This window comes from Scophthalmus maximus, chromosome 5 (genome assembly GCF_022379125.1).
Source record: "Scophthalmus maximus strain ysfricsl-2021 chromosome 5, ASM2237912v1, whole genome shotgun sequence".
NCBI classification, from domain to species: domain Eukaryota; kingdom Metazoa; phylum Chordata; class Actinopteri; order Pleuronectiformes; family Scophthalmidae; genus Scophthalmus; species Scophthalmus maximus.
This window is the reverse complement of record NC_061519.1, coordinates 26,413,560-26,426,484: the sequence shown is the minus strand read 5'-3', so window position 1 is coordinate 26,426,484 and position 12,925 is coordinate 26,413,560. Positions and strand designations below refer to the sequence as shown.

Here is a 12,925-nt window from a genome sequence, read left to right as displayed (position 1 = left end):
TGGTTCTGTGCTGGAAGGTTGTTTTTTTGGGGGGGGGGGGGGTGGGGGGGGGGGGTTGAGACGATCATCTTCCCAGGAATGCGTCTTCCTACGTAAGTCTTTAAACAGAAGACTGGGACCAGGAGCGGCACAGCAGCACGGTGACAGTCCCGTCTCAAGGCGTAACAGATTGAAAAAGCTAGGGAGCATAGCGCCTCCGTCGGGGTGAAATGAGACCCAGAACACGACCGTCAGTAGTCGTGAGGACAAACGGAGCGAAGACAGCTCTGACGTCCATGCAGCCGAAGGTTGTATTTGTCATTTATATTTATTTATATCTACTTACAATGAAGTCTAAGGGTTAAAAAAACAAAAAACGGTCATCAATTACATTTCTTCTCCATAAGGGTTTGATAATGGCATATTAGGAATAATTGACAATTTAAAAAAAAATCATATATACATACAAATACACACACACACGTGTATGTATATATACATATATATATATATATATATATATATGTGTGTGTGTGTGTGTGTTTGTGTGCCGATGTATCTGTATGTCAACTCAAATACTTTGTGACGTTTTCCACCCAGCGCGGACAAAACATTTACCTGATTTGTAAATTGACGGAGAAAAATTGATCACCGACCATTTTAAATAATTGTTTACTTCATTTGTCATGCTGCTCCCAGCGTGTCATATTTAAAGGATCGGCTGCTCTCCTCGTCTCACGTGACTCTGTAAAGCTGTGGGAATTAGTTAAATAATTTCAATCAAATGATTATCAAATAAATATCATAAAAATAATATCTGCTGATTTATCAATTATATTTGCTATAAAAATCTTAATAATTCAGCTGCATTAAATGAAACCTGAAACATGTGTTGGCTCTTTATCTTTAATCGTCTGGCAGTCCAATAATGTAACAAATGATTTAAAACTTTGTTTTAAAGTGTAGCCTGACAGATTTAGGACTAAAAAACATATTTGAGAATTTAAATTAAAAAAACAGCATATTGCAGCTAATATTTCTTTTAAAGAAATATAAGCGTAGATTGTATATTTACAACAAATAAAAGTATCATTCTTAATAAGGATTCCCTAAATGTACTTTTTTAGTATATGTAGCAGGGTAATTTAATTCCATATTATCTCAATCATATCCTACAATACATATTTAGTTCATCGACAGAACAAACAAGGCTTTTATTATTTAGTTTGCTCACAACTTCGTGGCCTGTGAGAAGAACCCCGAGTTGGAATGCGATGGTTTCTCTGCGACGTCATCAGAAAGCCCTCGACTGAACTTCTTTTCAGATCATTTCTTAGAAGCGGTAAGAGTTGATAGCGACTCTTGCAAACAAAAACTTGTCCTCAGCCTGCCACCTAAATTCACACACTGTGTGTTTGCATTACACGCCTGCAATGCAAAGCACCGCGCGCTACGTAGGAGCGATCGTGGTCAGATCACAATCTCTCAGACAATCTCTCCTCTCGAGGTTCATTCGGGGACAAAGGAGTCCCGAGTACAGAGCAACGTCTGTCTTCGCGTATTCCTGAATGAACCTAAGCTGAGGGAAAATTGACCAGGGGTGTTATGAATTAAAGCGCATACACAGATTCCTCCGAGGGCTTGTCTACTTCACCCACACAAACACTCATCACAAAGATGGCCCTTGTGTTGTGCCAGTGTCAAGAGCCTCTTCGCGATTGTTGCTCGGTCTGAAAGACGAGAGGCCGACTTCAAAAATGGCTGCAGCTCCCTGAGGCAAGGACGCCGCGTCTGGGGCATGACGACAGATATTATTACAGCAACATCATGTTTGAGTGCCAGACTGACCCAAAGGTTCAAAACGACTGAAGGATTCACCGAGATCTCGGTCCAGACGAGCGCAGTCCTACTAACAGCTAAAAATAGTGATCCGATATTTTTAATTTGTTCTGGCCAATTCAGCAAATTAGATCTCAATGGAAATAAAAAAGAAAAAATAATAATAATAATAATAATGTTTTTTTAAACTAGCTTGGATTTATTTTGTACCTAAGGCTGCTTTACCGGAATTGTAAAATGAAAATAAAACAATCCAAAGACAGAAAATAATGCAGCATAATTGCATCATTGCCTCTGATGTTCAACCAATAGACACTTCTGTATAAAAAACCTTATGGTGCCATATGTGATGGTACAAAAAAATTGTCTATACTGTCTCACGGTGTGTGTGTGTGTGTGTGTCTGTGTGTGTGTATATATATATATATATATATATACCATCATATCGCCCATCCCATATAAGGGTTTTCTTCTAGATCCTGATGCCACTCACTGTGTGACGCAGCCTCGTTCCTTTTCGTCCTCAACGTTTGATGTTTTATTTCTCAAGTGTATAAATTGTTTAGTAGTGGTGAAGCAGACCACTTCCTCATAATCCATTTAGAAATCAACAAAGGTTCAAAAACTAAGTAAAATCCCAGATGAGTGTGAAATATAAAAAAAAACATTGTTTTGCACAAGGACGTTCACTGACCGTTGTCAAAGCAAGGGGCTAATAAATTAAATGAAATAATGTGTACTTGGGCTGTTTTTTACACTCACTACTGTTAAAGTGCACAAACACGTCATGCATCGCAAGTTCCCCGATTTAAATTACTATAATAACGACCAAATTCATGTTTTTTAAAAACGCATCCCACTGTTTTTTATCCTTTATTTATTCACAAGAAACGTTATCATTTCATCTTGGGTGAAATCTGGATTTGAATCCAACAATCCAACTTGAGGCGGGGCTCTTGTAACTGGCGTTTGTAATGATCGGTGTTTCACAAGCAGCAGTCATGGAGAAAATTAAAGAGACACAAACTACAACTACCCCACCTCCACCAAATGACCAGCAATGAAGAAAACAAGCATGCCAGACAGAAGTTCAGATCACAGCAGGACACACCCCTCCCGAGGAGAACTACAACTACCAAGACCAAAATACTTCAGAGGAATAGATGCTTGCTACCAACCTGCGACTATGCCAACATTGCTTGTTATCTCCCAGAAAGATATACTTTATAATTCAGTAAACTCTGATTACCGTTCATGCAGTAATTTACTGGTATGATTCCAAGGCCCGGGAATAGGTACCAGGTAGAACTTTATGGTTTAAAAAATCACGCAACGGCACGTCTGTAGATAAGTAGCGAGCACATATTTTCATCAATACCACACAACGGACTTTCATGAAGCTTTTCACAGCATAACTGACTGACAGCGAGCAGCGTCTGGTAGTGTGATCACTACCAGAGTGTGGAAACCTGATATGTTTTCACCTCGCGTGATCATTTTTATTCAAGTGAGGGGACGAGCTTTCATTTTATTCAGCCCGCAGACTTTTACACTCACCAGAACACACTGTTTGCCGTTTTAGTTTTCCCGCAGCCGGCAGGAAAAGCTTCACTACAAATCCCAGACTGCACTGCATCTTGGCAGAACCCATTTCTCACAGAAGGATGTTAGTTGAGAGGAGGAGGGAGGGGGAAAAAAACTAAAAAACAACAACAAAGGGATCAAATGAAGAACGAAACCCAGAGTTGGGAAAATAACAATGCAGCCCTTACCTTGCTTCCCTCGGCTTTCGGCTCCTGTGATTGCAAGTGATTCAGAGAGAAGTGTTTAATATGACCTGTGCTCCACTTGAATCGATATGATCTGGTTCCATTGTTTAATGTACAAACATTCAGATCTTCAAAATGTTGCAATGGGAAAATGGACACTGATATATAAATCTACTGTTATACTTAGAGAAACAAACAATGTAACAGAATGTGTGTGTGGGGGGGGTTCGGCGATCACTGCCTCTTTTTTGCAACTGGACTTACCATCTCATCCCCGGGCAGCCAGTATCCTTCCTGCTCGATGCCGGCCTTGGAGCCCTTGCAGCCAACGGTGAGGGTCTCCACTACCAGGCCGTCCTTCACGGCCAGGCTCAGCTGTCGGGCAGTCTCTTTAGGGTGCATGCCAAACACGCGACTCAGGTACCTGCCCAGGTGGAAAAGAGAATTTAGCAATGTACGATAGCACCTGTGCTAATCTAAGTCAAACATTTAAAATCCTTTTAGCTAGAATGTCACCCGGGAGAGCGCATATCTTCCGCCAAGGCCCAACAGTCTCCTCATGAAAATGGCAAATCATAGATCATCAGTCCCTTAAATACGCCTGATTATGTTTCATTAACATCCATGAAAATGTACAACCTCGCAATGTTCAAGAAAGTGGGGGAAAAAAATACGTTCCTGGATCCTCCCCTTTGTCCGATTCCACCTCGAAATTTAAAAGGTTTTTTTCTTGGCCCATGTCCCCTCCGTCAAGTAAATTTTGTGGAAATCAGTTTGGTAGGTTTTGGCCAATTCTGCTGACAACCAGCCAACCGACCAACCCACCAAACAACCAGCCAACCGACCGACCCACCAAACAACCAGCCAACCGACCGACCCACCAAACAACCAGCCAACCGACCGACCCACCAAACAACCAGCCAACCGACCGACCCACCAAACAACCAGCCAACCGACCGACCCACCAAACAACCAGCCAACCGACCGACCCACCAAACAACCAGCCAACCGACCGACCCACCAAACAACCAGCCAACCGACCGACCCACCAAACAACCAGCCAACCGACCGACCCACCAAACAATCAGCCAACCGACCGACCCACCAAACAATCAGCCAACCGACCGACCCACCAAACAACCAGCCAACCGACCGACCCACCAAACAATCAGCCAACCGACCGACCCACCAAACAATCAGCCAACCGACCGACCCACCAAACAACCAGCCAACCGACCGACCCACCAAACAATCAGCCAACCAACCGACCCACCGACCAACCATAACCTCCTTGGCAGAGGTAATAAACTATCAGGTGAGAGTGCGTATTTACTTACGAGTGCACGTCTGTGTACGGATTGACTTAAACCCGAGGTTTCAAAATCCAGTAACCAGGCATCCCTCACCAGGCTACACATTTCTGTAGGTACAGTTACGAACGCCTTGGTCATGACATATTTCAGAGTAAAATCTAAACATTGCTTACTAATACCTTGTGGTGAGTTAATGTATAAGGTTTAGAAACTACTGGCTTCCAGTACAAACCAAAATTTGTTCTCCTACTTTATTCCTGTGTTCATAAACTATGAAAATTTCCATACATGATTTGCAGTTATGAGTTCTCGTGTTAAAGGTTTGTTGTGTTGTGTCTCGTCTTCATGGGCTCGGGTCGCATTGCATATCTTTACGAGGGATCTTACAACAATTAGCTTCGTGAATGATTAACTAATTGGTTTGAAGCCGTCTTGACTGCTGTGGCTGTTGTATCACTGTTCAAGCGGATCACATTTCCGAGTGAGGGCGGGCGGTTAATTATTCGGCACGGCCTCACTCCCGTTTCCGTAGAACCAAAGACCACCGAGCCCAGTGTGGTGAAATTCAGCTACAGTGGAACAGGACAAGGGTGGAGGCGCAGTGGATGTCAGAGCTGCCCGTTGCATCTCGCTGCTAACTGTTGCCATGACAACAGACTTTTTTTTCCCCCAGTCAGTTTTCATTTGGCGAGCCGCCAGCTCCCAAGGTGCTCGCCAACCTGCCGTATGAGATCATGTGCCAAGTGTTTCATTTAGTCTCTGCTCCATCCGCCAAACGAAAGGAGTTGACGGAGCGGCGACGTCTGCCATAGATGAAATCAGGATCTGTCAAGAACCGAGGACAGGTTTCCACAGAGAACGTCTAATGTAGGGCGGCTGACTTCACGGCAAGAATGGCAATGAGTGAATATCGGTTGGAGACTGCCAACAGCTGTCAGTCTCATTATTGATCAATGTATGTCTGGTATGGCCCTCGAGTGCAAACAGAACTCAGACAGAACATCCATGCCTATGAAGCTTCACGCAAAATTTTTATAATTTCCCCACGACAAAGTGGAATAAATTAGTAATTTATCAACAGGAAATCTTAGATTAAAAGTCACATATTTCAGTTTATTCTTGAAACAGAGATGAACAAACTAGCTTCCCATTGGTAAGGACTAATAAGCCCAAGGCAACATTACTGATGACTGAACACAGTCTTCTTATCGTTTAAGAAACACTGCGAGAGTCAGAGCCTGTAAGTTTAGAAGATGCTGCGAGAACACATTACACCAGTAGAAGGAACACTGTAAGGCTGAGGATATACTTTTAATTTCTTTTACTTATTTTCAAAGACAAAAAATGGCACTGGCACCATTTTTTTTAACCGGCCTCTGACATAAAGGCCATAGTTTCATAAGGATCCGAAATTATTTCTGATAGTCATTACAACATGAAAGATCTTTGAACTTTTTTTTTTCTACCGTCCTTTCAGGCAGGCGGTCTTCCAACCTGTGGAGCAAATGACCCGCTGGTAGCCATGTCTTACGGTGTGTCAACACCAAATGCGAAGTGGATGTTTTGCGCGATGACATTACATACAAAGTAATGTCATCAAAGAGTGATTTGCGTCTAGCAATGCAAAAAACGCTAAATAGTGTTGTCATATATTCCCGTGACGCGATCGATCGAATATTTGCAGGGTTGGGTGTACTCACGTTACTCGTGCAAGTAAATAAAAATGGTTTCGGGGCCGAGAGTAACAAAAAAAATGTTTGCATCTTGTTTGGAAAGCAGCATTAGAAAAATAGCACCTGTCTAGAGTGGCCAGCCTCAGGAAGCACATCTGATGAAATATATATTCAAAAAATATTTATTTCCCGTTTAACACCAAGGAGGTTATGGATGGTTGGTTGGTTGGTTGTTTTGCTTGTCAGCAGAATTGGGCAAAACCTACCAAACTCACAAAATTCCTATATTATGAGTTAATGGTTAAGCAGTTCATGATGAACATCCTGACAATTGTTAATTGCAGCCCATGACATTTAAAAAACTAAATACATATTTGAGTTATTCAGCTACTTCTATTCTTAAGAAAAAGGTTATATTTTCCGAGATCTGCATTGTAAGATGAAAAACCTGGAAAATGATTAAATCAGCACGCGATGTCTATTTACAGTCAGCTCAAGTAATGGCATGTTTGCGTGTGTGAAACTATTTTGTGCTCTCAGGTCGTCGCCATGCTGCTTTGAATCACCTGAAACCATGAAAACTGGTCGACACAGAGTCTCAAAGAAACGTTTTGTCACAGAGACGTTTGTGTGTTATTGAAATTATGACAAAGATACATTTTTGGCATTTGGGTGAACTAATCCTATAAAGTATCATTAAACAGTGAGCTGTGAACTTTAGTCAAACATAACATTATCACATTCGTCGTACTTACTTGGAGATCCGGTCCATGTTAGCGATTTGTTTCTGGTTGCGGATTACCTCGATGGACGCCCACACATACTGGACCACCTTGGGGTCCGCCTGCCTCTTCTTCACCACCCTTGACATGATTTCCTTATTCATGATAGCTGTGGAGAAAACACGGGGAAACCATGAATCAGCAGCTCCAATTTGTCCAAAAAACTGGACTTGGGTCATAGATTCTTGAAGACGTTGAACTGAAGAAGCCTCTCGGATAAGAGGTCAAATGCGATAAAGACTACGACCAGTTGCTCCTGATTCAACCCCCTGTGGATAACTACGAAGTGGATGAGTGAGAATCTCCTCAGACAGCTCCTCCACTAGTATCAATTAACGTAGATTTGTTGTTGCTATGAAATCCCACGGTACAAATGAATCCCCCAATGTACGGAAATACAAAGGCTACATCCACATAAATGTGTTTTAGTTTCAAAACGCATCACTGTGGCTACACTGTTTACACCTTCCGTCTGCGCTAATGTAGACTTTTCAAGCACCTTGGTAATGGCCCTTAAGTTTAGATTGAAACCCTGATGTAGTCTGGACGGACAGAACGGGAGAGCTGTGGAAGCGACTCAGTCGCCAACATTCCATTTCCGATTGTTGCCAACGCTGCCAAAACTTACATGAAAAAATTTTTTCTACAATTATTTTAAAAGAAAACTACGGCTACACACCTTTAAAGGGGCAGTAAGCGATCTTGGAGAAAGCTTGTCTCTCTTTTTGTTGTTGCTAAATATGTTAATGCACTGATAGGGCTGCGAACCCGCAACCTCGGGTATGTTCACCAAGAGGCCAAAACCCCCGAGTCGTAGCGTCTGTCGCTAGCACGTCCGACAGCTAGAAATATTCACAGAATTTTACAAAAAATGTATTGGTTTAAAATCGGTTACTGCCCCTAAATGTGGCTGGATGCCTACAAATATTCTTATTACCTCTCATTAACAGAAGATCACTCAAAAATAACACAAGCTCTCTCACTCTGACGGATTTTACTTGTTAATCTACATTTTAAAATTTAATATTGAAAGATATGCAGGGACTGGAATGGGCGGCAGGGTGAGATGAGTCTGGGTTCTTCTTTGCCCAATTTCCCTTCTCAGTTTATGTTGTTATGTGCGTCTTCGACTACTCATTCCTCAGAACCACAAACCGTTTAGCTGCTAACAAACATTTATTTAGAATTCTGCAGAAAAGCCTCTGCCACATCCAGACACCATTTATTTGAAATTCATATCGTAGATTTCTTATTAGTGTTAAGATTTTTTAAATTTTTTTTTTTAATCTTGCCTAGTTGCCATGTGGACAAAGAAGCTCAGAAAAAGGCCAGAGAGGATTTGACAAGGAGAACTTCAAAAGGTTTCTGGATAATACTGATTTGCTCCCTCACCATGGTGCAAAGGCCTGGCCCTCCCGGAATATCTTAAAAATCCAATTTTATGCGCTCCTCTTCTTAACCATCCGTGAAACTTGAGATGTCACTTTCATAAATCGCAGCCAGACGCGAACCGTAATAACGCTTTGAGCATTTTCATCCGAGGGAATGAGCCTGGCTTTAGTGCGCTTTGTTGCCAGAGGAGGCTGTGACAGACGTTTGAGAGAGGATGTTCACCTTCACACTTTTTCTCACGAGCGTATGAGCTGTGGCTTAGTGTCGGGGGGGGGGGGGCATGTTACACATTTGGTGCTGAGAGCAAATAAGCAGATTACCTAAGAATAAATGCAAATGAAACCAAGATCAACACAAAGCACGTGTTCGGTCAAAAGCAAAACAGTCACAACAACATATTGCCCGGAAACGTAGCAGCCATGGTCACAGTGGAGGTCTTCTTAAGTTCAGATGTTGCGCTATATAAATCATCTTGTTATGCAAAACATTTCATATTTCCGTTCCTATTTCAGACTGGTATACAGATAACAAACGATTCTTTTCATTATCGATTAATCTGTGGATTATTTGCTCAGTTAATCGATTCGTTGTTTTATTCATAAAATGGTGAAAAATGTCGACCGTGTTTCCCAAACCCCAAGACGATGTTTTGTTTTGTCCACACACCAAAGATATTTAGTTTTTGTTTTTATTCCACAAAAAAACAACTTGAACCGATTCATCGATTATCAAAATAGTTGCTGATTAATTTAGTAGTCGATAACTAATCGATTAACTGTTGCAGCTCAAGAGATAAGAGCTAGTAATATCAACAACGAAAAAGAAAATACTGCTCATTATTTCCTGACGTCTCAAACTGGAGACTATTAAAAAGTAAATGAATTCCTGACAGACTGAATACAATAATGCAGAAAAAAGTCAAACCTGGTTTTAGACATCTTCTCTGCTAAATAGTGAAACTGGAATGTCTCTCAGTGGAGCGCATACCTCCGCCAAGGGCCCACAGTCGCCTTCAATCCAAATCAAGCCCCACAAAATTTCATAGATATCAGTCTGTGAAATATACCTGATTGTTTTTATCAAGATCCCTGAATTATTCCCAGGGAAATCAGGGAAAATGTTAAAAAAAACAACAACAACAACAACAACATAATCTCGCAATGTAAACGAAAGTGACCAGATTAAAAAAATTCTGAATCTGCACCAAAATGTGAGGGGTTCTTTCTTGTCCCAAGCCCCATCGTTCCACAGAGCTTTCATGGAATTACGTGCAGTAGTTTGGGGAGTAATCCTGCTGACAAACTAAACGGGACAGGGGTTAAAACATAACCTCCTTGGAGAGCAGTAAGAAAAAATGGTTTGTAGTATTATGATCATTCCGATGCAAACAACACTGACACAAGCAGGGTTGTAAGTATTCTAGGGATGAAACGGTTTCACGGTAAACCACCTTATAATTCCCAACGGGTTAGTTGTACCTTTTCCAAATTTTACTTTGTCATAAAAACCACGGTAGATTACCCCAGTAAATACTGTCCAGCTCTCCCAGACGGAGGTGCGCAGGCGCAGCATGCAAGGCGGTGACGACGCACCAGATATTTGCAGCCGTCGAAGACAACCAAGTCAGAAGTGTGTGCATTATTTGGCGATCACAAAAGTGTTTTCGCGGTTTAGAGCAGAACAGACAGAGAGCCGGTGGTCGAACGAGCTACAGAGTGAATGCAGAGAGGGAGCGGCGTCACTGAGGACAGAAAATGTATTCAGAGCGAAAAAAACGTTTTGTTTTATCTTAAATACTGATTGTTTCATGGTGGTTATGTTGAAAAGCATAATCCAACACTGGCACGAAATGGATCTTTTGATGATGAGCACTTCTTTTGATAGGCTAATGTATCAGTGCTTTTTGAACTTTTTCATCATATTTCAAAAAACAATACAAAAACCCTGATAATACTGATAACCGTGATAATTTCGGTCACTTTACGTGATGTTATAGTTTTTATACCGTTACTTCTCTATAGTATTCTGACACAAGACATTTTCCACTCATGATCCTCTTCCACAGAAGATGAAAAAAAAATAAAAAATAAAAACAGGCAGTTTTGGCAGACACAACAGTGAGGGAGGGAGAAAGAGGAGACGGTTGTAATGCTGCGTTCCAGTTGACCTCGGAACTCATACCCCGGAATGCGGGGTAGTGATTTTTTTCCCCGACTCGGAGGTGGTCGTATTTCTCGAGCTCCGAGGTCACACTGCAACGATAAACCCGACTTCCGACTTCCAACGTCCGACGTAAACTGGAACGCGGCATAAGTTGGCGGTGAGTGATATGAAACCCCTCCACTCTGCTATCAGGCGCAGAGGTGTGAAGGAGGGTCCCCTGTGTGTGCCAGCTCCACCTGAGTCTGCTGGGCTGGCGTGTCTGTGCACAACAACAACAACCACAACAACAACAACAACACAAGCCGCCTCTGACTGGCCCTGTGCTGCCAGCCCGCACCCCTTGTCTCCACGGGGCTCACACACCACGTGACACGTTCCTGTTAGCATTACTTGAAAAACAACAACAACAACAACAACAACAACAACAACAATCACTCTGGTTTACCCAACTGATGTACTCAACTGTGACGGCCAGACGGGGTCTGAAGATGTGGGCGTGATGACACTACGCCGTCAGCCCGCCGACAGCATCTCAGGTTGACAACCCCCCCCCACCCCCCACCCCCGCATGTACACACTGTGACGCAACACTTCACAACAAACTCGAGACTTCATAACAATACGCACATCTGGAACCTTCGGCAGCACCGAGACGGACGCGCGGGGCCGCGGGCACCGCCAGTCAACAAGCTCGATTTTGGCTACTAGCATGCTAGCTACACATCCACAGCACCGCGGGCTTGTCCAGACCCAAAAAGGGCGGGGTGTTAATAATCCCCCGTGAAACGAAGCAGCACACAGTGTGTTGTCTATATGTTAAATGATGACAACAACAACAAAGCAACATGAACACACAAAGAACGAGCTCTGGGGGAATCGACGTGCAGCTGGTGAACAGGCTGCCGCGGTGAGGTGCTAGCTGGGGGGGCTTCTTGCTAGCCATGCTAGTGCACTGTTGCGTTGCTAACCTCAGCTGCGGGCGGAGTTCGCCAACTTGACAGCGAACACACGCGAGGGGAATGACGCGATGGCAGCGGCGAGGCGAGTGTGTTGCGGAGCGGGCACGCGGGGTCCGACCCACCGCCACGGAGTACCGAAGCGCCGCGGGGCCAGCGAGCTAGCTAGCTAGCTAGCGGCTCGTTTGTTTTGGAGGGCGCCATGTTCCCGGTCCTCCATCACGGGATGGGAGAGGCTAAGCTAACGGCGCTAACTAGCCGCAGTGTCACTGAGCCCGAGACGTTTTCTTCTCTTTGGGGGGGCGGCACGAAACTCACCTCCGCTTCGGCGTCACGAACCACGCGAAGGCGCCCGCAAGACAATCCGCGAAGGATTCGTGGCGAGGCAGCTCACATCGGGCCAGCTGAGGCTGCGGGTGGAGGCTCGTGTGCGGCAGCTGGCCACGGAACAGCGGCGGCGGCGCTGAGCTGGAGACGTAAACACACACTGCACACCGCGCCGAGTGGGGCCGAGAAGAGCCGAGAGGAGCCGAGCGGGGCCGAGTGGAGCCGAGTGGGGACGAGTGGAGCCGAGAGGAGCCGAGAGGAGCCGAGTGGGGCCGAGAGGAGCCGAGTGGAGCCGAGTGGGGACGAGAGGAGCCGAGTGGGGACGAGAGGAGCCGAGACGGGCCGAGCGGGGCCGAGTGGAGCCGAGTGGGGACGAGAGGAGCCGAGTGGAGCCGAGAGGAGCCGAGCGGGGCCGAGAGGAGCCGAGAGGGGCCGAGAGGAGCCGAGACGGGCCGAGACGGGCCGAGCGGGGCCGAGACGGGCCGAGTGGAGCCGAGCGGAGCCGAGCGGGGCCGAGAGGAGCAGTGAGATTGTCCACGGCTCCAGCTCCACCTCCACAAACTCAAACATCAACAGAAACAATGAATGAGGAGACGTTAGAGCTCCGCCCACTGTGTTTGATTGACAGCTGATTTCTGTACAGAGCACGAATGTCACAACATTAACAACAACAACAACGACAACAACAACGAGCTTTGAGAGAAAAGAAGTTAAAGGTTTAAACAGAATTTA

General features: G+C 44.4%; 1 protein-coding gene across 2 annotated transcripts in view; it reads right to left on the bottom strand.

Moving 5' to 3' along the window:
* Window positions 1–12,381, bottom strand: part of zmynd11 (zinc finger, MYND-type containing 11) — a 29,371-nt gene extending 16,990 nt beyond the window's left edge. The window contains exons 1-4 of one of the 2 annotated variants that reach the window (XM_047332233.1): window positions 12,185–12,381; window positions 7,329–7,464; window positions 3,852–4,011; window positions 3,591–3,614 (exon numbers count right to left, since the gene is read on the bottom strand). In XM_047332233.1, the coding sequence (XP_047188189.1) occupies window positions 3,591–3,614; window positions 3,852–4,011; window positions 7,329–7,459 (315 nt within the window). In that variant the 5' untranslated portion in view covers window positions 7,460–7,464; window positions 12,185–12,381. The remainder of the gene's footprint in view (window positions 1–3,590; window positions 3,615–3,851; window positions 4,012–7,328; window positions 7,465–12,184) is intronic. The other variant, XM_035634216.2, reaches the window with a different exon arrangement.
* Between the last annotated feature and the right edge of the window lie 544 nt (window positions 12,382–12,925).